Source organism: Oncorhynchus tshawytscha, unplaced genomic scaffold (assembly GCF_018296145.1).
Source record: "Oncorhynchus tshawytscha isolate Ot180627B unplaced genomic scaffold, Otsh_v2.0 Un_scaffold_6196_pilon_pilon, whole genome shotgun sequence".
In the NCBI taxonomy this organism is placed as follows: domain Eukaryota; kingdom Metazoa; phylum Chordata; class Actinopteri; order Salmoniformes; family Salmonidae; genus Oncorhynchus; species Oncorhynchus tshawytscha.
Genome location: NW_024609747.1, coordinates 269,535 through 291,902, shown reverse-complemented (window position 1 = coordinate 291,902; position 22,368 = coordinate 269,535). Strand labels below are relative to the sequence as shown.

The 22,368-nt window shown below is 46.2% G+C and overlaps 1 protein-coding gene across 1 annotated transcript in view; it reads left to right on the top strand.

The window, feature by feature from the left end:
• The window catches only part of LOC112240973 (isocitrate dehydrogenase [NADP], mitochondrial), a 105,382-nt gene that overhangs the window by 42,728 nt on the left and 40,286 nt on the right, over positions 1 to 22,368 (top strand). Inside the window, exons 6-8 of the mRNA XM_042317518.1 lie at positions 3,843 to 3,955; positions 9,617 to 9,714; positions 14,625 to 14,717. Coding sequence (XP_042173452.1) covers positions 3,843 to 3,955; positions 9,617 to 9,714; positions 14,625 to 14,717 — 304 coding nt within the window. The remainder of the gene's footprint in view (positions 1 to 3,842; positions 3,956 to 9,616; positions 9,715 to 14,624; positions 14,718 to 22,368) is intronic.

The following is a 22,368-nucleotide window of genomic DNA, read 5'->3' as shown; positions in this document are numbered from 1 at the left end:
TGACTACCTCCGCATTCTGCAGCAATACGCCATCCCATCTTGTTTGTGCTTAGTGGGACTATCATTTGTTTTTTAACAGGACAGTGACCCAACACAGCTCCACACTGTGTAAGGGTTATTTGACCAAGGAGAGTATTGAAGTGCTGCATCCGATGACCTGGCCTCCACAATCATCTGACCTCAACCCAATTGAGATGGTTTGGGATAAGTTGGACCGCAGAGTGATGGAAAAGCAGCCAACAAGTGCTCAGCATATGTGGGAACTCCTTGGAAAAGCATTCCTCATGATTCTGTTTCAGACAATGCCAAGAGTGTGCAAAGCTGTCATCGAGGCAAAGGGTGGATACTTTGAAGAATCTAAAATCTATTTTGATTTGTTTAACACTTTTTTGGTTACTACATGATTCCATATGTTTTATTTCACAGTTTTAATGTCTTCACTAATATTTTACAATGTATTTTTTTTTAACAAATAAAGAAAAACCCTTGAATGAGTAGGTGTGTGCAAACTTTTGACAGGTACTGTACATACAGTAATAATATATAATGATAATAAAACCATAATGGAATTGTTCAGTCTGACATACTGTCCCAATGTGAGACCACACTAATATATAATATACTGTTTATACATACAGTAATATAGTTATTATTATTATGAAAACGTTCAGTCTGACATACTGGCTCAAGGTGAAACCACAGTCTAACTGTACATACATATGTTCCAATCATCGTCCAATATAATCTCATATTGTCTCTTAACTTCTAAGGGTTTCATGTTTTTATTGCTGAGAAAGGTCCACCTTGTAGCTAGCAGGAGTCCTCTTAAAGTATAATCACATCAGAAAGTCTGGATGTACAGTTCCTTCAGAAAGTGTTCACACCCCTTGACTTTTTACACATTTTGTAGAGTTACAGCCTGAATTTAAAATTAATACAATTTCGATTTTGTATCACTGGCCTACACACAATACCCCGTATTGTCAAAGTGGAATTATGTTTTTTGAGATATAAAAAATACATTAAAAATTAAAAGTTTAAATGTGACTGACCAGCTCAAATCGGTCTTATGTAGCAAAAAAAAATTTTTATCTTTTTTTTATTTACATTGGATAAAAGTAGATACTCAGAGCTACAAAATGGTATTTCATACACTTCATCTGCTTTGAATGTTGATTAACTTGTAAACTCACTTTTGAGAAAAGGGCCTTTGAATATTTTGGTACCTACTGGAGAGCTCTCCTTTCTCTTCACCCATTCAACATTGTTCACAGTGAGTAGTGTAGTAAAGATGAAGACTAAAAGTGGTAGTAGCCTACATCAAGGAACAATTCCAGTTAAAAAGAAAGTGTCCAGATAAAAACATGTGATAAGTATTAGATGACACTTACCCAGACACACTGGTCTAAATTGATGGGTCATGTGAATGCAATGCTACAACCCCCAGCCACATCCAGTGGTGGAAAAAGTACTAAATTGTCATACTTGAGTAAAAGTATAAATCATTTCAAATTCCTTATATTAAGCCAGACGGCACAATTGTAGTTTATTTTTTATTGACGGATAGCCAGGGGAACAATGTACTTAAGTATCAAAAGTAAAAGTAAAAAGATAAACTATTTCAAATTCCTTATATTAAGCAAACCAGATGGCACAATTGTATTTTTTTGTACTTTTATTGACGGATAGCCAGGGGCACACTCCATCACTCAGACATGATTTACAAACAAGGCATTTGTGTTTAGTGAGTCTGGCACACCAGTGGCAGTAGGGTAGACCAGGGATGTTCTCTGTTTAGTGAGTCCTCCAGATCAGAGGCAGTAGGGATGACCAGGGATGTTCTCTGTTTAGTGAGTCCTCCAGATCAGAGGCAGTAGGGATGACCAGGGATGTTCTCTGTTTAGTGAGTCCTCCAGATCAGAGGCAGTAGGGATGACCAGGGATGTTCTCTGTTTAGTGAGTCCTCCAGATCAGAGGCAGTAGGGATGACCAGGGATGTTCTCTGTTTAGTGAGTCCTCCAGATCAGAGGCAGTAGGGATGACCAGGGATGTTCTCTGTTTAGTGAGTCCTCCAGATCAGTGGCAGTAGGGATGACCAGGGATGGTATCTTGATAAGTGTGTGAATTGGACAATTTTCCTGTCAAAATGTAACGAGTACTTTTGGGTGTCAAGGAAAATGTATGGAGTAAAAAGTACATTATTTTCTTTACGAATGTAGTGAAGTAAAAGTTGCCAAAAATATAAATAGTAAAGTAATGTACAGATACCACAAAAAACGACATAAGTCGTACTTTAAAGTATTTTTACACCGATGCCCAAAGGGTAGCCTTTTAAAGCATTTCATGGCTACAGACGTGAGTCCTACGAGTCAGTAGTCATTTAGGCAGGTTACCTTGGTGTTCTTGGGCACAGGGACTATGGTAGTCTGCTTGAAACTTGTTGGTATTACAGACTCAGACAGGGAGAGGTTGAAAATGTCAGTGAAGACACTTGCCATTTGGTCAGCGCATGCTCGGAGTACGTACAGTCCTGTACTGACGACGTCCTCGATGCACTTATTGATAAAGCCAGTGACTGATGTGGTGTATTCCTCAATGTCACCGGAATAATCCCTTAACATATTCCTGTCTGTACTAGCAAAACAGTCCTGTAGCTTAGCATCCGCTTCATCTGACCACTTTTTTATAGACCAAGTTACTGGTGCTTCCTGCTTTAATTTTAGCTTGTAAGCAGGAATCAGGAGGATAGAGTATGGTCATATTTGCCAAATGGAGGGCGAGGGAGAGCTTTGTACGTGGCTCTGTGTGTGGAGTAAAGGTGGTCTAGAATTTTTTTCCCTCTGGTTGCACATTTAACATGCTGATAGAAATTAGGGAAACGGAATTAATTTTCCCTGCATTAAAGTCCCCGGCCACTAAATCAAATCAAATCAAATTTTATTTGTCACATACACATGGTTAGCAGATGTTAATGCGAGTGTAGCGAAATGCTTGTGCTTCTAGTTCCGACAATGCAGTAATAACGAACAAGTAATCTAACTTGTTCGTTATCACTAGGAGCGCCGCCTCTGGATGAGCGCTTTTCTGTTTGCTTATGGTGGAATACAGCTCATTTAGTGTGGTTTTAGTGCCAGCCTCGGTCTGTGGTGGTATGTAAACAGCTATGAAAAATACAGATGAAAACTCTAGAGGTAGATAGTGCGGTCTACAGTTTATCATGCATGTGATACTCTACCTCAGGCGAGCAAAACCTTGAGACTTCCTTAGATATTGTGCACCAGCTATTGTTTACAAATTACAAATGTCTTACCCGAGGCTGCTGTTCTGTCCTGACGATAGTGTATAACCCGCCAGTTGTATGTTCTTAATATCGCCGTTCATCCACGACTCGGTGAAACATAAGATATTACAGTTATAAATGTCCTGTAGGTAAGATGTACGTGTTTTCAGTTTGTTAGATTTATTTTCCCAGCGATTGAACGTTAGCTAGCAGGATGGAAGGCAAGGGCAGATTAGCCACTCGTCGCCTGATCCTCACAAGGCACCCTGATCTCTTTCCGCAAAACCTCCATTTCCTTTTCCAGCGAATCACTGGGATCTGGGCCTGGTCGGGTGCCTGTAATAGTATATCAAATCAAATCAAATGTATTTATAAAGCCCTTCTTACATCAGCTGATGTCACAAAATGATGTCACAAACCCAGCCTAAAACCCCAAACAGCAAGCAATGCAGGTGTAGAAGGTGGTAAGGAAAAACTCCCTAGAAAGGCCAGAACCTAGAGAGGAACCAGGCTATGAAGGGTGGCCAGTCCTCATAGACACCCTCTTGTTGTTGTTGCATAGGTTTTGGTTCCCTGGGTCTAATGACGTCAGTGTTGGTGTGTCCTGATGGGAAGACCATTGAGGCAGAGGCAGCCCACGGCACTGTGACACGGCACTACCGCCAACACCAGAGGGTAAGGAACCTCTAACCCTAATTCTATCCCTGACTCACGCCATGGTAACCAGCAACTGAGCATTAGGACCTTTCCACGCTGGTGGGAAATTCAGTCTAATTGCTAATGCTGCTGCATAGCCAGTAACTGTTACAAATATCCTCTCCTCTTGTAGGGTAGACCACCATGTCACTGTTAAAACTATCCTCCTGTATGGTAGAGCTACCAGAACCATTTCACTAGGCATGTTTATACCTGGTTCTAACATGAATTGTTTGTCCTGATCTTGTCCTCATTCTGATTGTACCCACATTTTTAGATGATAAAAGAATATAAACAGCACCAGTCAAAAGTTTGGACACACCTACTCATTCAAGGCTTTTCTTTATTTGTACTATTTTCTACATTGTAGAATAATAGTGAAGACATCAACACTATGAAATAACACATAAGGCACAGGTTGACTACTTTGAAGAATCTGAAATACAAAATATATTTTGATTTCTTTATCACTTTTCTGGTCACTACATGATTCCATGTGTTATTTCATAGTCTTCACTATTATTCTACAATGTAGAAAATTGTACAAATAAAGAAAAACCCTTGAATGGGTCGATGTCCAAACTTCTGACTGGTACTGTATATATTTTGATATATATTATTCTATTATATTATTCTATTATATTGTAAAATGGGCAGGATCAGGATTGTCGTGACTTTACTTTCATTATTCTATTGCCTGTTATTTATCTAATCAACTATGTTTAATTGTTACCCGAATAAATTAAACATGTAACAATTAACTCATTAGGAATTTGAGGCACCATGAAAGCGGTTGTTTAAATAGTTACCATCTCCCGAATTAAAATCTAAAGGGTTTACCTATCATAAACCAACGTATTAATCATAACCTCGTGTCATATCATCATTCTGAACAGTCGTAACCTGCATCTGCAAAAAACCCAGCCTTACTTATGATTCAGTACTACACAAATTGGTTTAATAATTTATTTACCAGCTAACTAAATGATAACACAGGATAAACACACACACTTAATACATTAGGAACAGGTCCCTAGCGTACTGACACAACTTGTTACAAAGGAGATGGAGAGAGAGAGAGAGAGAGACACTTATCGTTGATACATTGGAGGAACTACTCTCACAGTAATCATATACTTTGGGTTAGAGTAACCCTAACCCGTTGATACATTGGAGGAACTACTCTCACAGTAATCATATACTTTGGGTTAGGGTAACCCTAACCCTAACCCGTTGATACATTGGAGGAACTACTCTCACAGTAATCATATACTTTGGGTTAGGGTAACCCTAACCCTAACCTGTTGATACATTGGAGGAACTACTCTCACAGTAATCATATACTTTGGGTTAGGGTAACCCTAACCCGTTGATACATTGGAGGAACTACTCTCACAGTAATCATATACTTTGGGTTAGGGTAACCCTAACCCGTTGATACATTGGAGGAACTACTCTCACAGTAATCATATACTTTGGGTTAGGGTAACCCTAACCCTAACCTGTTGATACATTGGAGGAACTACTCTCACAGTAATCATATATTTCGGGTTAGAGTAACCCTAACCTGTTGATACATTGGAGGAACTACTCTCACAGTAATCATATACTTTGGGTTAGGGTAACCCTAACCCGCAGCTATTCCCTCCGCAAGGCTATCAAACAAGCTAAGCGCCAGTACAGAGACAAAGTAGAATCTCAATTCAACGGCTCAGACACAAGAGGCATGTAGCAGGGTCTACAGTCAATCACGGACTACAGGAAGAAACCCAGCCCAGTCACGGACCAGGATGTCTTGCTCCCAGGCAGACTAAATAACTTTTTTGCCCGCTTTGAGGACAATACAGTGCCACTGACACGGCCTGCAACGAAAACATGCGGTCTCTCCTTCACTGCAGCCGAAGTGAGTAAGACATTTAAACGTGTTAACCCTCGCAAGGCTGCAGGCCCAGACGGCATCCCCAGCCGCGCCCTCAGAGCATGCGCAGACCAGCTGGCCGGTGTGTTTACGGACATATTCAACCAATCCCTATACCAGTCTGCTGTTCCCACATGCTTCAAGAGGGCCACCATTGTTCCTGTTCCCAAGAAAGCTAAGGTAACTGAGCTAAACGACTACCGCCCCGTAGCACTCACATCCGTCATCATGAAGTGCTTTGAGAGACTAGTCAAGGACCATATCACCTCCACCCTACCTGACACCCTTGACCCACTCCAATTTGCTTACCGCCCAAATAGGTCCACAGACGATGCAATCTCAACCACACTGCACACTGCCCTAACCCATCTGGACAAGAGGAATACCTATGTGAGAATGCTGTTCATCGACTACAGCTCGGCATTCAACACCATAGTACCCTCCAAGCTCGTCATCAAGCTCGAGACCCTGGGTCTCGACCCCGCCCTGTGCAACTGGGTATTGGACTTCCTGACGGGCCGCCCCCAGGTGGTGAGGGTAGGCAACAACATCTCCTCCCCGCTGATCCTCAACACTGGGGCCCCACAAGGGTGCGTTCTGAGCCCTCTCCTGTACTCCCTGTTCACCCACGACTGCGTGGCCACGCACGCCCTCCAACTCAATCATCAAGTTTGCGGACGACACAACAGTGGTAGGCTTGATTACCAACAACGACGAGACGGCCTACAGGGAGGAGGTGAGGGCCCTCGGAGTGTGGTGTCAGGAAAATAACCTCACACTCAACGTCAACAAAACTAAGGAGATGATTGTGGACTTCAGGAAACAGCAGAGGGAACACCCCCATCCACATCGATGGAACAGTAGTGGAGAGGGTAGCAAGTTTTAAGTTCCTCGGCATACACATCACAGACAAACTGAATTGGTCCACTCACACAGACAGCATCGTGAGGAAGGCGCAGCAGCGCCTCTTCAACCTCAGGAGGCTGAAGAAATTCGGCTTGTCACCAAAAGCACTCACAAACTTCTACAGATGCACAATCGAGAGCATCCTGGCGGGCTGTATCACCGCCTGGTATGGCAACTGCACCGCCCTCAACCGTAAGGCTCTCCAGAGGGTAGTGAGGTCTGCACAACGCATCACCGGGGGCAAACTACCTGCCCTCCAGGACACCTACACCACCCGATGCTACAGGAAGGCCATAAAGATCATCAAGGACATCAACCACCCGAGCCACTGCCTGTTCACCCCGCTGTCATCCAGAAGGCGAGGTCAGTACAGGTGCATCAAAGCTGGGACCGAGAGACTGAAAAACAGCTTCTATCTCAAGGCCATCAGACTGTTAAACAGCCACCACTAACATTGAGTGGCTACTGCCAACACACTGTCAATGACACTGACTCTACTCCAGCCACTTTAATCATGGGAATTGATGGGAAATGATGTAAATATATCACTAGCCACTTTAAACAATGCTACCTTATATAATGTTACTTACCCTACATTATTCATCTCATATGCATACGTAGATACCGTACTCTATATTATCGACTGCATCCTTATGTAATACATGTATCACTAGCCACTTTAACTATGCCACTTGGTTTACATACTCATCTCATATGTATATACTGTACTCGATATCATCTACTGTATCTTGCCTATGCTGCTCTGTACCATCACTCATTCATATATCCTTATGTACATATTCTTTATCCCCTTACACTGTGTATAAGACAGTAGTTTTTTTTGGAATTGTTAGTTAGATTACTTGTTCGTTATTACTGCATTGTCGGAACTAGAAGCACAAGCATTTCGCTACACTCGCATTAACATCTGCTAACCATGTGTATGTGACAAATAAAATTTGATTTGATTTGATTTGATACATTGGAGGAACTACTCTCACAGTAATCATATACTTTGGGTTAGGGTAACCCTAACCCTAACCCGTTGATACATTGGAGGAACTACTCTCACAGTAATCATATACTTTGGGTTAGGGTAACCCTAACCCGTTGATACATTGGAGGATCTACTCTCACAGTAATCATATACTTTGGGTTAGGGTAACCCTAACCCGTTTATACATTGGAGGATCTACTCTCACAGTAATCATATACTTTGGGTTAGGGTAACCCTAACCCGTTGATACATTGGAGGATCTACTCTCACAGTAATCATATACTTTGGGTTAGGGTAACCCTAACCCTAACCCGTTGATATATTGGAGGAACTACTCTCACAGTAATCATATACTTTGGGTTAGGGTAACCCTAACCCTAACCCGTTGATACATTGGAGGAACTACTCTCACAGTAATCATATACTTTGGGTTAGGGTAACCCTAACCCTAACCCGTTGATACATTGGAGGATCTACTCTCACAGTAATCATATACTTTGGGTTAGGGTAAACCTAACCCTAACCCGTTGATACATTGGAGGAACTACTCTCACAGTAATCATATACTTTGGGTTAGGGTAAACCTAACCCTAACCCGTTGATACATTGGAGGAACTACTCTCACAGTAATCATATACTTTGGGTTAGGGTAAACCTAACCCTAACCCGTTGATACATTGGAGGAACTACTCTCACAGTAATCATATACTTTGCACATGAACCGCCGCCCATTTGGAGTAAGAAAGCACTCATGTTTTTATGTGTAAATTCCTTAGTTTGCCATGGATCTCTGTCAGAACCAGGTCCTTCATAGGAAGGTTGTTGAGCCTTTCCGCGGCACGCTTGTAAGGCTCTGATTGTCCAAGAGGGTTCACCCGTCTCTTCCACTGTTGCTATTTTCTGCCCAGTGACTTGTCGTGTCGTCCTGAACAAATACAGAGTTTATTCTCCTTCCATTCGCTCTGGAAGCTGCTTCTTTGAAGATAGGCTAGCCAGCCTTGTTGATGGTTCACAAGGGTGATGAGAGCAGTAGAATACGACAGTTTGAAGAGAAGTAGAATGGTCCCACTTAAATGTGCTTCTCTAGATACTTTACTTAGGACAGCTAATCAGCCGTACCAGTCATTATCCGTGAGCTTCTCGCCTCCTCTCGCCTCTACCTCGTTGATATTCAGAGTTCGAACCACTTTGGACGTCAGCTGCAACTACACGCCTCTCTGGTCTAAATGTTCATTTCATTACCAATAATTTTATGTAATTTCTGGTCAAAAGGGACAGTTCCGTCAGACTGACACACTCGCTGACCTCACTCGGGCGTGGCTACTTACTGTGCAAAGTTTATAGGAGACAAATGATCTCTTATGGCTCCTAAAATCACATTAATATCTTAACATAAATACTTTCATCATTGTTCACAATGTAAAGGATGGAGATTTTGTAAATGAAGTGTATATACTTTTGAAGTTACAGTATTTTTTATGACATCACAAAATAACAACCCATATCACATTAGTTTTCTATAGCTCGCCTCTGACCATTCTCCACATTCTTTGTTAAAGTTTCAGTGGGAAAAGTCTCTGTGTTGAACATTCCTGTGTGAATTTGGAGAGGGATGTTCTCTCCTTTAATTTACAATTGGGCGTGAGGTGTTAACCCCCCAGCAGTCCCCCCCCCCTCTGTGGGTGAGAGGGTCTGATTTCTGTCATCCATTGCCAAGCTGATCTGATCCAGTCGGATCCTCACAGGACAGTCGTGACAGGACGAAGGATGCATGTTAGCGGCAGATAAAAACAGGGCACTGTCCTCTCTCGTCCTGTAGGGCCGACCCACCAGCACCAACCCCATCGCCAGTATCTTTGCCTGGACCAGAGGGCTGGAACACCGAGGGAAACTGGATGGAAACCCAGACCTCATCAGGTAATAACTACTAAAACGCTTACCCGTAATATCTCAATAACTACTAAAACCCTGTAATATCTCAATAACTACTAAAACCCTGTAATATCTCAATAACTACTAAAACCATGTAATATCTCAATAACTACTAAAACCATGTAATATCTCAATAACTACTAAAACCATGTAATATCTCAATAACTACTAAAACCCTGTAATATCTCAATAACTACTAAAACGCTGACCTGTAATATCTCAATAACTACTAAAACCCTGTAATATCTCAATAAAACTACTAAAACGCTGACCTGTAATATCTCAATAACTACTAAAACCTGTAATATCTCAATAACTACTAAAACCCTGTAATATCTCAATAACTACTAAAACGCTGACCTGTAATATCTCAATAACTACTAAAACGCTGACCTGTAATATCTCAATAACTACTAAAACGCTTTACCCGTAATATCTCAATAACTACTAAAACCCTGTAATATCTCAATAACTACTAAAACCCTGTAATATCTCAATAACTACTAAAACCATGTAATATCTCAATAACTACTAAAACCATGTAATATCTCAATAACTACTAAAACCATGTAATATCTCAATAACTACTAAAACCCTGTAATATCTCAATAACTACTAAAACGCTGACCTGTAATATCTCAATAACTACTAAAACCTGTAATATCTCAATAACTACTAAAACCCTGTAATATCTCAATAACTACTAAAACGCTGACCTGTAATATCTCAATAACTACTAAAACGCTGACCTGTAATATCTCAATAACTACTAAAACCCTGTAATATCTCAATAACTACTAAAACCCTGTAATATCTCAATAACTACTAAAACGCTGACCTGTAATATCTCAATAACTACTAAAACCTGTAATATCTCAATAACTACTAAAACCCTGTAATATCTCAATAACTACTAAAACGCTGACCTGTAATATCTCAATAACTACTAAAACGCTGACCTGTAATATCTCAATAACTACTAAAACGCTGACCTGTAATATCTCAATAACTACTAAAACGCTGACCTGTAATATCTCAATAACTACTAAAACCCTGTAATATCTCAATAACTACTAAAACCCTGTAATATCTCAATAACTACTAAAACGCTTACCCATAATATCTCAATAACTACTAAAACCCTGTGATATCTCAATAACTACTAAAACCATGTAATATCTCAATAACTACTAAAACCCTGTAATATCTCAATAACTACTAAAACCCGTAATATCTCAATAACTACTAAAACCCGTAATATCTCAATAACTACTAAAACCCTGTAATATCTCAATAACTACTAAAACCCATAATATCTCAATAACTACTAAAACCCTGACCTGTAATATCTCAATAACTACTAAAACCCGTAATATCTCAATAACTACTAAAACCCTGACCTGTAATATCTCAATAACTACTAAAACCCGTAATATCTCAATAACTACTAAAACCCGTAATATCTCAATAACTACTAAAACCCTGTAATATCTCAATAACTACTAAAAGCTTACCCGTAATATCTCAATAACTACTAAAACCCTGTAATATCTCAATAACTACTAAAACCCGTAATATCTCAATAACTACTAAAACCTGTAATATCTCAATAACTACTAAAACCTGTAATATCTCAATAACTACTAAAACGCTGACCTGTAATATCTCAATAACTACTAAAACCTGTAATATCTCAATAACTACTAAAACCCGTAATATCTCAATAACTACTAAAACCCGTAATATCTCAATAACTACTAAAACCCTGTAATATCTCAATAACTACTAAAACCATGTAATATCTCAATAACTACTAAAACCCTGACCTGTAATATATTGTTATATTAGTTATTGATGTTCGTGGAAAAAGTGACGCCAGAGGAGATGGCTGCCGTTTTACGGCCTCCTAACCAATTGTGCTATTGTGTGTTTTTTTCGCGTTATTTGTAAGTTATTTTGGACACAATATTTCTGCCACTGTCTGGATAGGAGGAAATCGATTACTCACCTCGTACTGGACAAAGTTTTTTCTTTAATGAGTCGAACACAAAGGATTTAATTCAGACACCCGACAAGGCCCAAATCCACGTCATTAACATGAGAAAGCCGACATATTGGGGTGCCTTGTAAGGAACTGACGGCGAGTGGGTAATCTGCCGCTACCATCAGTCCTATTAGCCAACGTACAATCATTGGATAACAAAATAAACAAGCTACGATCGCGAATATGCTACCAACAGGACATTAAAAACTGTAACATCTTATGTTTCACCAAATCGTGGCTGAACGATGACATGGATAAGATACAGCTGGTGTTTTTACACTGCATCGGCAAGATAGAACAGCTGCCTCCAGTAAGACAATGGGTGGCGGCCTGTGTATATTTGTAAACAACAGCTGGTGCACGAAATCTAATATTAAGGATGTCTCAAGGTTTTGCTCGCCTGAGGTAGAGTATCTCACGATAAGCTGTAGACCACACAGAGTTTATCTATATTTTTCTTAGGCGTCTATTTACCACCACAAACCGATGCTGGCACTAAGTCCGCACTCAATGAGCTGTATACGGCCATAAGCAAACAGGAAAACGCTCATCCAGAAGTGGCGCTAGCTAGTGGCCGGGGACTTGAATGCAAAAACTAAAGCAGGAAGCACCAGTGACTCGGTCAATAAGGATGTGGTAAGATGATGTAGATGCTACGCTACAGGACTGTTTTGCTAGCACAGACAGGAATATGTTCCGGGATTCTTCCAATGGCATTGAGGAATACACCACATCAGTCACTGGCTTCATCAATAAGTGCATTGATGATGTTGTGACCGTACATACATACCCCAACCAGAAGCCATGGATTTACAGGCAACATCCTGACTAAGCTAAAGAGTAGAGCTGCCACTTTGAAGGAGCGGGACTCTAACCCGGGCGCTTATAAGAAATCCCGTTATGCCCTCCGACGAACCATTAAACAGGCAAAGCATCAATACAGGACTAAGATCGAATCGTACTACACTGGCCCCAACTTTCATAGAATGTGGCAGGGCTTGCAAACTATTACAGACTACAAAGGGAAGCACAGCCACGAGCTGCCCAGTGACACAAGCCTACCTGACGAGCTAAATTACTTCTATGCTTGCTTCGAGAATAGCAACACTGAAGCATGCATGAAAGCATCAGCTGTTCCGGATGACTGTACATCACATCAGCTACGCTCTCATCATTCACAAGGCCAGGACGTGTACATTCACATTACCAGGACATATATTCCGAGCATGCACTACCAACTGGCAAGTGTCTTCACTGACATTTTCCACCTGTCCCTGACTGAGTCTGTAATACCAACATGTTTCAAGCAGACGACCATAGTCCCTTTGCCCAAGAACACTCAGGTAACCTGCCTAAATGACTACCGACCCGTAGCACTCACGTCTGTAGCTTGGAAAGGCTGGTCATGGTCACATCAACACCATTATCCCAGAAACCCTAGACCCACTCCAATTTTCATACCGCCCCAACAGATCCACAGATGACGCAATCTCTATTTCATCTCCACACTGCCTTTCCCACCTGGACAAAAGGAACACCTACGTGAGAATGCTATTAATTGACTACAACTCAGCGTTCAATACCATAGTGCCCTCAAAGCTCATCACTAAGCTAAGGACCCTGGGACTCAACACATCCCTCTGCAACTGGATCCTGGACTTCCTGACAGGCTGTCCCCAGGTGGTAAGGGTAGGTAACAACACATCTGCCACACTGATCCTCAACACGGGGGCCCCTCAGGGGTGTATACTTAGTCCCCTCCTGTACTCCCTGTTCACTCATGACCGCACAGCTAGGCATGACTCCAACACCATCATTAAATTTGCTGATGACACAGCAATGGTAGGCCTGATCACTGACAATGATGACACAGCCTATTGGGAGGTCAGAGACCTGACCGTGTGGTGCCAGGATAACAACCTCTCCCTCAACGTGATCAAGGCAAAGGAGATGATTGTGGACTACAGAAAAAGGAGGACTGAGCACACCCCCATTCTCATCGACGGGGCTGTAGTGGAGCAGGTTGAGAGCTTCAAGTTCCTTGGTGTCCACATCACCAACGAACTATCATGGTCCAAACACACCAAGACAGTTGTGAAGAGGGCACGACAAAAAGCCTATTCTCCCTCAGGAGACTAGAAAGATTTGGCATGGGTCCCCAGATCCTCAAAAAGTTCTACAGCTGCACCATCGAGAGTATCCTGGTTGCATCACTGCCTGGTATGGCAACTGCTCGGCCTCCTGCCGCAAAGCACTACAGTGGTTAGTGTGTACATCACTGGGGCCAAGCTTCCTGCCATCCAGGACCTCTATACCAGGCGGTGTCAGAGGAAGGCCCTAACAACTGCCAAAGACTCCAGCCACCCTAGTCATAGACTGTTCTCTCTGCTACTGCACGACAAGCGGTAGCGGAGCACCAAGTCTAGGTCCAAAATACTTCTTAGCAGCTTCTACCCCCAAGCCATAACACTCCAGAACATCTAATCAAATGGCTACCCAGACTATTTGCATTGTCTCCCCCACCCCCTCTTTCACGCTGCTCGACTAACCGGTGCCACTGCACATTGACTCTGTACCGGTACCCCCAGTATATAACCTCGCTACTGTTATTTTACTGCTGCTCTTTAAGAATTTGTTATTTTTTAATCTATTTTTTACTTAACACTTATTTTTCTTAAAACTGCATTGTTGGTTAAGGGCTTGTAAGTAAGCATTTCACCTGTTGTATTTGGCGCATGTGACAAATAACATTTGATTTGATCAATAACTACTAAAACCTGTAATATACTTAACATGCTGTTGTCTCATTGACCCCTGTAGGTAACTAACCCTAACCCCTGTTGACCTGTAGGTTCTCCCAGACTCTGGAGAGGGTGTGTGTGGAGATCGTGGAGAGTGGTGTGATGACCAAGGACCTGGCCGGCTGCATCCACGGCCTGGCCAAGTAACTACATGCATATATACCACACTATACAGTACAGTCATGTCCTGGCCAAGTGACTACACTAGACAGTACAGTACAGTCATGTCCTTAGTATAACCCTGGCCAAGTGACTACACTAGACAGTACAGTACAGTCATGTCCTTAGTATAACCCTGGCCAAGTGACTACACTAGACAGTACAGTCATGTCCTTAGTATAACCCTGGCCAAGTGACTGCACTAGACAGTACAATCCATTCATGTCCACAGTATAACCCCGGTCAATTTAAACCTATGATTCAATCAGATTGCGGGTTATAAGCCAGTTTTAAAGCTGGAATCCGTAATGGTGAAACTTTTTTTCTGTTTGCGAAATTACAACAGCAAAGAAGTTACTTTAAACAACCAATACTGTTTTTTTAGTCTCAGAGCTCCGTTAGGGTTATGTCTCTCCTCTCCTCCGTTAGGGTTAGGTCTCTCCTCTCCTCCGTTAGGGTTAGGTCTCTCCTCTCCTCCGTTAGGGTTAGGTCTCTCCTCTCCTCCGTTAGGGTTAGGTCTCTCCTCTCCTCCGTTAGGGTTAGGTCTCTCCGTTAGGGTTAGGTCTCTCCTCTCCTCCGTTAGGGTTAGGTCTCTCCTCTCCTCCGTTAGGGTTAGGTCTCTCCTCTCCTCCGTTAGGGTTAGGTCTCCTCTCCTCCGTTAGGGTTAGGTCTCTCCTCTCCTCCGTTAGGGTTAGGGTAGGTCTCTCCTCTCCTCCGTTAGGTCTCTCCTCTCCTCCGTTAGGGTTAGGTCTCTCCTCTCCTCCGTTAGGGTTAGGTCTCTCCTCCTCTCCGTTAGGGTTAGGTCTCTCCTCTCCTCCGTTAGGGTTAGGTCTCTCCTCTCCTCCGTTAGGGTTAGGTCTCTCCTCTCCTCCGTTAGGGTTAGGTCTCTCCTCTCCTCCGTTAGGGTTAGGTCTCTCCTCTCCTCCGTTAGGGTTAGGGTCTCTCCTCCGTTAGGGTTAGGTCGTTAGGGTTAGGTCTCTCCTCTCCTCCGTTAGGGTTAGGTCTCTCCTCTCCTCCGTTAGGGTTAGGTCTCTCCCTCCGTTAGGGTTAGGTCTCTCCTCTCCTCCCGTTAGGGTTAGGTCTCTCCTCTCCTCCGTTAGGGTTAGGTCTCTCCTCTCCTCCGTTAGGGTTAGGTCTCTCCTCCCTCCGTTAGGGTTAGGTCTCTCCTCTCCTCCGTTAGGGTTAGGTCTCTCCTCTCCTCCGTTAGGGTTAGGTCTCTCCTCTCCTCCGTTAGGGTTAGGTCTCTCCTCTCCTCCGTTAGGGTTAGGTCTCTCCTCTCCTCCGTTAGGGTTAGGTCTCTCCTCCCTCCTCTCCTCTCCTAGGGTTAGGTCTCTCCTCTCCTCCGTTAGGGTTAGGTCTCTCCTCTCCTCCGTTAGGGTTAGGTCTCTCCTCTCCTCCGTTAGGGTTAGGTCTCTCCTCTCCTCCGTTAGGGTTAGGTCTCTCCTCTCCTCCGTTAGGGTTAGGTCTCTCCTCTCCTCCGTTAGGGTTAGGTCTCTCCTCTCCTCCGTTAGGGTTAGGTCTCTCCTCTCCTCCGTTAGGGTTAGGTCTCTCCTCTCCTCCGTTAGGGTTAGGTCTCTCCTCCGTTAGGGTTAGGTCTCTCCTCTCCTCCATTAGGGTTAGGTCTCTCCTCTCCTCCGTTAGGGTTAGGTCTCTCCTCCCTCCGTTAGGGTTAGGTCTCTCCTCTCCTCCGTTAGGGTTAGGTCTCTCCTCCTCCGTTAGGGTTAGGTCTCTCTCTCCTCCGTTAGGGTTAGGTCTCTCCTCTCCTCCGTTAGGGTTAGGTCTCTCCTCTCCTCCGTTAGGGTTAGGTCTCTCCTCTCCTCCGTTAGGGTTAGGTCTCTCCTCTCTCCGTTAGGGTTAGGTCTCTCCTCTCCTCCGTTAGGGTTAGGTCTCTCCTCTCCTCCGTTAGGGTTAGGTCTCTCTCTTAGGGTTAGGTCCTCCTCTCCTCCGTTAGGGTTAGGTCTCTCCTCCCTCCGTTAGGGTTAGGTCTCTCCTCTCCTCCGTTAGGGTTAGGTCTCTCCTCTCCTCCGTTAGGGTTAGGTCTCTCCTCTCCTCCGTTAGGGTTAGGTCCTCCTCCTCCGTTAGGGTTAGGTCTCTCCTCTCCTCTCCTCCGTTAGGGTTAGGTCTCTCCTCCTCCGTTAGGGTTAGGTCTCTCCTCTCCTCCGTTAGGGTTAGGTCTCTCCTCCGTTAGGGGTTAGGTCTCTTCCGTTAGGGTTAGGTCTCTCCTCCTCCGTTAGGGTTAGGTCTCTCCTCTCCTCCGTTAGGGTTAGGTCTCTCCTCTCCTCCGTTAGGGTTAGGTCTCTCCTCTCCTCCGTTAGGGTTAGGTCTCTCCTCTCCTCCGTTAGGGTTAGGTCTCTCCTCTCCTCCGTTAGGGTTAGGTCTCTCCTCTCCTCCGTTAGGGTTAGGTCTCTCCCTCCGTTAGGGTTAGGTCTCCCTCTCCTCCGTTAGGGTTAGGTCTCTCCTCTCCTCCGTTAGGGTTAGGTCTCTCCTCTCCTCCGTTAGGGTTAGGTCTAGGTTAGGTCTCTCCTCTCCTCCGTTAGGGTTAGGTCTCTCCTCTCCTCCGTTAGGGTTAGGTCTCTCCTCTCCTCCGTTAGGGTTAGGTCTCTCCGTCTCCTCCGTTAGGGTTAGGTCTCTCCTCTCCTCCGTTAGGGTTAGGTCTCTCCTCTCCTCCGTTAGGGTTAGGTCTCTCCTCTCCTCCGTTAGGGTTAGGTCTCTCCTCCCTCCGTTAGGGTTAGGTCTCTCCTCTCCGTTAGGGTTAGGTCTCTCCTCTCCTCCGTTAGGGTTAGGTCTCTCCGTTCCTCTCTCCGTTAGGGGTTAGGTCTCTCCTCTCCTCCGTTAGGGTTAGGTCTCTCCTCTCCTCCGTTAGGGTTAGGTCTCTCCTCCCTCCGTTAGGGTTAGGTTAGGTCTCCTCTCCTCCGTTAGGGTTAGGTCTCTCCTCTCCTCCGTTAGGGTTAGGTCTCTCCTCTCCTCCGTTAGGGTTAGGTCTCTCCTCTCCTCCGTTAGGGTTAGGTCTCTCCTCCCTCCGTTAGGGTTAGGTCTCCTCTCCTCCGTTAGGGTTAGGTCTCTCCTCTCCTCCGTTAGGGTTAGGTCTCTCCTCCTCCGTTAGGGTTAGGTCTCTCCTCTCCTCCGTTAGGGTTAGGTCTCTCCTCTCCTCCGTTAGGGTTAGGTCTCTCCTCCGTTAGGGTTAGGTCCTCCGTTAGGGGTTAGGTCTCTCCTCTCCTCCGTTAGGGTTAGGTCTCTCCTCCCTCCGTTAGGGTTAGGTCTCTCCTCTCCTCCGTTAGGGTTAGGTCTCTCCTCTCCTCCGTTAGGGTTAGGTCTCTCCTCTCCTCCGTTAGGGTTAGGTCTCTCCTCTCCTCCGTTAGGGTTAGGTCTCTCCTCTCCTCCGTTAGGGTTAGGGGTCGGTCTCTCCTCTCCTCCGTTAGGGTTAGGTCTCTCCTCTCCTCCGTTAGGGTTAGGTCTCTCCTCTCCTCCGTTAGGGTTAGGTCTCTCCTCCCTCCGTTAGGGTTAGGTCTCTCCTCCGTCCTCTCTCCTCCGTTAGGGTTAGGTCTCTCCTCTCTCCGTTAGGGTTAGGTCTCTCCTCTCCTCCGTTAGGGTTAGGTCTCTCCTCTCCTCCGTTAGGGTTAGGTCTCTCCTCTCCTCCGTTAGGGTTAGGTCTCTCCTCTCCTCCGTTAGGGTTAGGTCTCTCCTCTCCTCCGTTAGGGTTAGGTCTCTCCTCTCCTCCGTTAGGGTTAGGTCTCTCCTCTCCTCCGTTAGGGTTAGGTCTCTCCTCCTCCGTTAGGGTTAGGTCTCTCCTCCTCCGTTAGGGTTAGGTCTCTCCTCTCCTCCGTTAGGGTTAGGTCTCTCCTCTCCTCCGTTAGGGTTAGGTCTCTCCTCTCCTCCGTTAGGGTTAGGTCTCTCCTCTCCTCCGTTAGGGTTAGGTCTCTCCTCTCCTCCGTTAGGGTTAGGTCTCTCCTCTCTCTCCGTTAGGGTTAGGTCTCTCCTCCGTTAGGGTTAGGTCTCTCCTCTCCTCCGTTAGGGTTAGGTCTCTCCTCTCCTCCGTTAGGGTTAGGTCTCTCCTCCGTTAGGGTTAGGTCTCTCCTCCTCCGTCCTCCGTTAGGGTTAGGTCTCTCCTCTCCTCCGTTAGGGTTAGGTCTCTCCTCTCCTCCGTTAGGGTTAGGTCTCTCCTCTCCTCCGTTAGGGTTAGGTCTCTCCTCTCCTCCGTTAGGGTTAGGTCTCCTCCGTTAGGGTTAGGTCTCTCCTCCGTTAGTGTTAGGTCTCTCCTCCGTTAGGTCTCTCCTCCGTTAGGGTTAGGTCTCTCCTCTCCTCCGTTAGGGTTGGGTCTCTGCTCCGTTAGGGTTAGGTCTCTCCTCCGTTAGGGTTAGGTCTCTCCTCCGTTAGGGGTCTCCTCCTCTCCGTTAGGGTTAGGTCTCCCTCCTCCGTTAGGGTTAGGTCTCTCCTCTCCTCCGTTAGGGTTAGGTCTCTCCTCTCCTCCGTTAGGGTTAGGTCTCTCCTCTCCGTTAGGGTTAGGTCTCTCCTCCGTTAGGGTTAGGTCTCTCCTCCGTTAGGGTTAGGTCTCTCCTCTCCGTTAGGGTTAGGTCTCTCCTCCGTTAGGGTTAGGTCTCTCCTCTCCTCCGTTAGGGGTTAGGTCTCTCCTCCCTCCGTTAGGGTTAGGTCTCTCCTCTCCTCCGTTAGGGGTCTCTCCTCTCCTCTCCTCCCTCCGTTAGGGTTAGGTCTCTCCTCTCCTCCGTTAGGTTAGGTCTCCTCCGTTAGGTTAGGTCTCTCCTCTCCTCCGTTAGGGTTAGGTCTCTCCTCTCCTCCGTTAGGGTTAGGTCTCTCCTCTCCTCCGTTAGGGTTAGGTCTCTCCTCTCCTCCGTTAGGGTTAGGTCTCTCCTCTCCTCCGTTAGGGTTAGGTCTCTCCTCTCCTCCGTTAGGGTTAGGTCTCTCCTCTCCTCCGTTAGGGTTAGGTCTCTCCTCTCCTCCGTTAGGGTTAGGTCTCTCCTCCGTCCTCCGTTAGGGTTAGGTCTCTCCTCTCCTCCGTTAGGGTTAGGTCTCTCCTCTCCTCCGTTAGGGTTAGGTCTCTCCTCTCCTCCGTTAGGGTTAGGTCTCTCCTCTCTCCTCCGTTAGGGTTAGGTCTCTCTCTCCTCCGTTAGGGTTAGGTCTCTCCTCTCCTCCGTTAGGGTTAGGTCTCTCCTCCCTCCGTTAGGGTTAGGTCTCTCCTCTCCTCCGTTAGGGTTAGGTCTCTCCTCTCCTCCGTTAGGGTTAGGTCTCTCCTCTCCTCCGTTAGGGTTAGGTCTCTCCTCTCCTCCGTTAGGGTTAGGTCTCTCCTCTCCTCCGTCCGTTAGGGTTAGGTCTCTCCTCTCCTCCGTTAGGGTTAGGTCTCTCCTCTCCTCCGTTAGGGTTAGGTCTCTCCTCTCCTCCGTTAGGGTTAGGTCTCTCCTCTCCTCCGTTAGGGTTAGGTCTCTCCTCTCCTCCGTTAGGGTTAGGTCTCTCCTCTCCTCCGTTAGGGTTAGGTCTCTCCTCTCCTCCGTTAGGTTAGGTCTCTCCTCTCCTCCGTTAGGGTTAGGTCTCTCCTCCCTCCGTTAGGGTTAGGTCTCTCCTCTCCTCCGTTAGGGTTAGGTCTCTCCTCTCCTCCGTTAGGGTTAGGTCTCTCCTCCGTTAGGGGTCTCTCTCCTCCGTTAGGTTAGGTCTCCTCCCGTTAGGGTTAGGTCTCCGTTAGGGTTAGGTCTCTCCTCTCCTCCGTTAGGGTTAGGTCTCTCCTCTCCTCCGTTAGGGTTAGGTCTCTCCTCTCCTCCGTTAGGGTTAGGTCTCTCCTCTCCTCCGTTAGGGTTAGGTCTCTCCTCTCCTCCGTTAGGGTTAGGTCTCTCCTCCGTTAGGGTTAGGTCTCTCCTCTCCTCCGTTAGGGTTAGGTCGCTCCTCTCCTCCGTTAGGGTTAGGTCGCTCCTCTCCTCCGTTAGGGTTAGGTCGCTCCTCCGTTAGGGTTAGGTCTCTCCTCCGTTAGGGTTAGGTCTCTCCTCTCCTCCGTTAGGGTTAGGTCTCTCCTCTCCTCCGTTAGGGTTAGGTCTCTCCTCTCCTCCGTTAGGGTTAGGTCTCTCCTCTCCTCCGTTAGGGTTAGGTCTCTCCTCTCCTCTGTTAGGGTTAGGTCTCTCCTCCGTTAGGGTTAGGTCTCTCCTCTCCTCCGTTAGGGTTAGGTCTCTCCTCTCCTCCGTTAGGTTAGGTTAGGTTAGGTCTCTCCTCTCCTCCGTTAGGGTTAGGTCTCTCCTCTCCTCCGTTAGGGTTAGGTCGCTCCTCTCCTCCGTTAGGGTTAGGTCGCTCCTCTCCTCCGTTAGGGTTAGGTCGCTCCTCTCCTCCGTTAGGTTTATGTCTCTCCTCTCCTCCGTTAGGGTTAGGTCTCTCCTCTCCTCCGTTAGGGTTAGGTCTCTCCTCTCCTCCGTTAGGGTTAGGTCTCTCCTCTCCTCCGTTAGGGTTAGGTCTCTCCTCTCCTCCGTTAGGGTTAGGTCTCTCCTCTCCTCCGTTAGGGTTAGGTCTCTCCTCTCCTCCGTTAGGGTTAGGTCTCTCCTCTCCCGTTAGGGTTAGGTCTCTCCTCTCCTCCGTTAGGGTTAGGTCTCTCCTCTCCTCCGTTAGGGTTAGGTCTCTCCTCTCCTCCGTTAGGGTTAGGTCTCTCCTCTCCTCCGTTAGGGTTAGGTCTCTCCTCTCCTCCGTTAGGGTTAGGTCTCTCCTCTCCTCCGTTAGGGTTAGGTCTCTCCTCTCCTCCGTTAGGGTTAGGTCTCCTCTCCTCCGTTAGGGGTCTCTCCTCTCCTCCGTTAGGTTAGGGCTCCTCTCCTCCGTTAGGGTTAGGTCTCTCCTCTCCTCCGTTAGGTTAGGTCTCTCCTCTCCTCCGTTAGGGTTAGGTCTCTCCTCTCCTCCGTTAGGGTTAGGTCTCCTCCGTTAGGTCTCTCTCTCCTCCGTTAGGGTTAGGTCTCTCCTCTCCTCCGTTAGGGTTAGGTCTCTCCTCTCCTCCGTTAGGGTTAGGTCTCTCCTCTCCTCCGTTAGGGTTAGGTCTCTCCTCTCCTCCGTTAGGGTTAGGTCTCTCCTCTCCTCCGTTAGGGTTAGGTCTCTCCTCTCCTCCGTTAGGGTTAGGTCTCTCCTCCGTTAGGGTTAGGTCTCTCCTCTCCTCCGTTAGGGTTAGGTCTCTCCTCTCCTCCGTTAGGGTTAGGTCGCTCCTCCCTCCGTTAGGGTTAGGTCTCTCCTCTCCTCCGTTAGGGTTAGGTCTCTCCTCTCCTCCGTTAGGGTTAGGTCTCCTCCGTTAGGGTTAGGTTAGGTCTCTCCCTCCGTTAGGGTTAGGTCTCTCCTCTCCTCCGTTAGGGTTAGGTCTCTCCTCTCCTCCGTTAGGGTTAGGTCTCTCCTCTCCTCCGTTAGGGTTAGGTCTCTCCTCTCCTCCGTTAGGGTTAGGTCTATCCTCTCCTCCGTTAGGGTTAGGTCTCTCCTCTCCTCCGTTAGGGTTAGGTCTCTCCTCCGTTAGGGTTAGGTCTCTCCTCTCCTCCGTTAGGGTTAGGTCTCTCCTCTCCTCCGTTAGGGTTAGGTCTCTCCTCTCCTCCGTTAGGGTTAGGTCTCTCCTCTCCTCCGTTAGGGTTAGGTCTCTCCTCTCCTCCGTTAGGGTTAGGTCTCTCCTCTCCTCCGTTA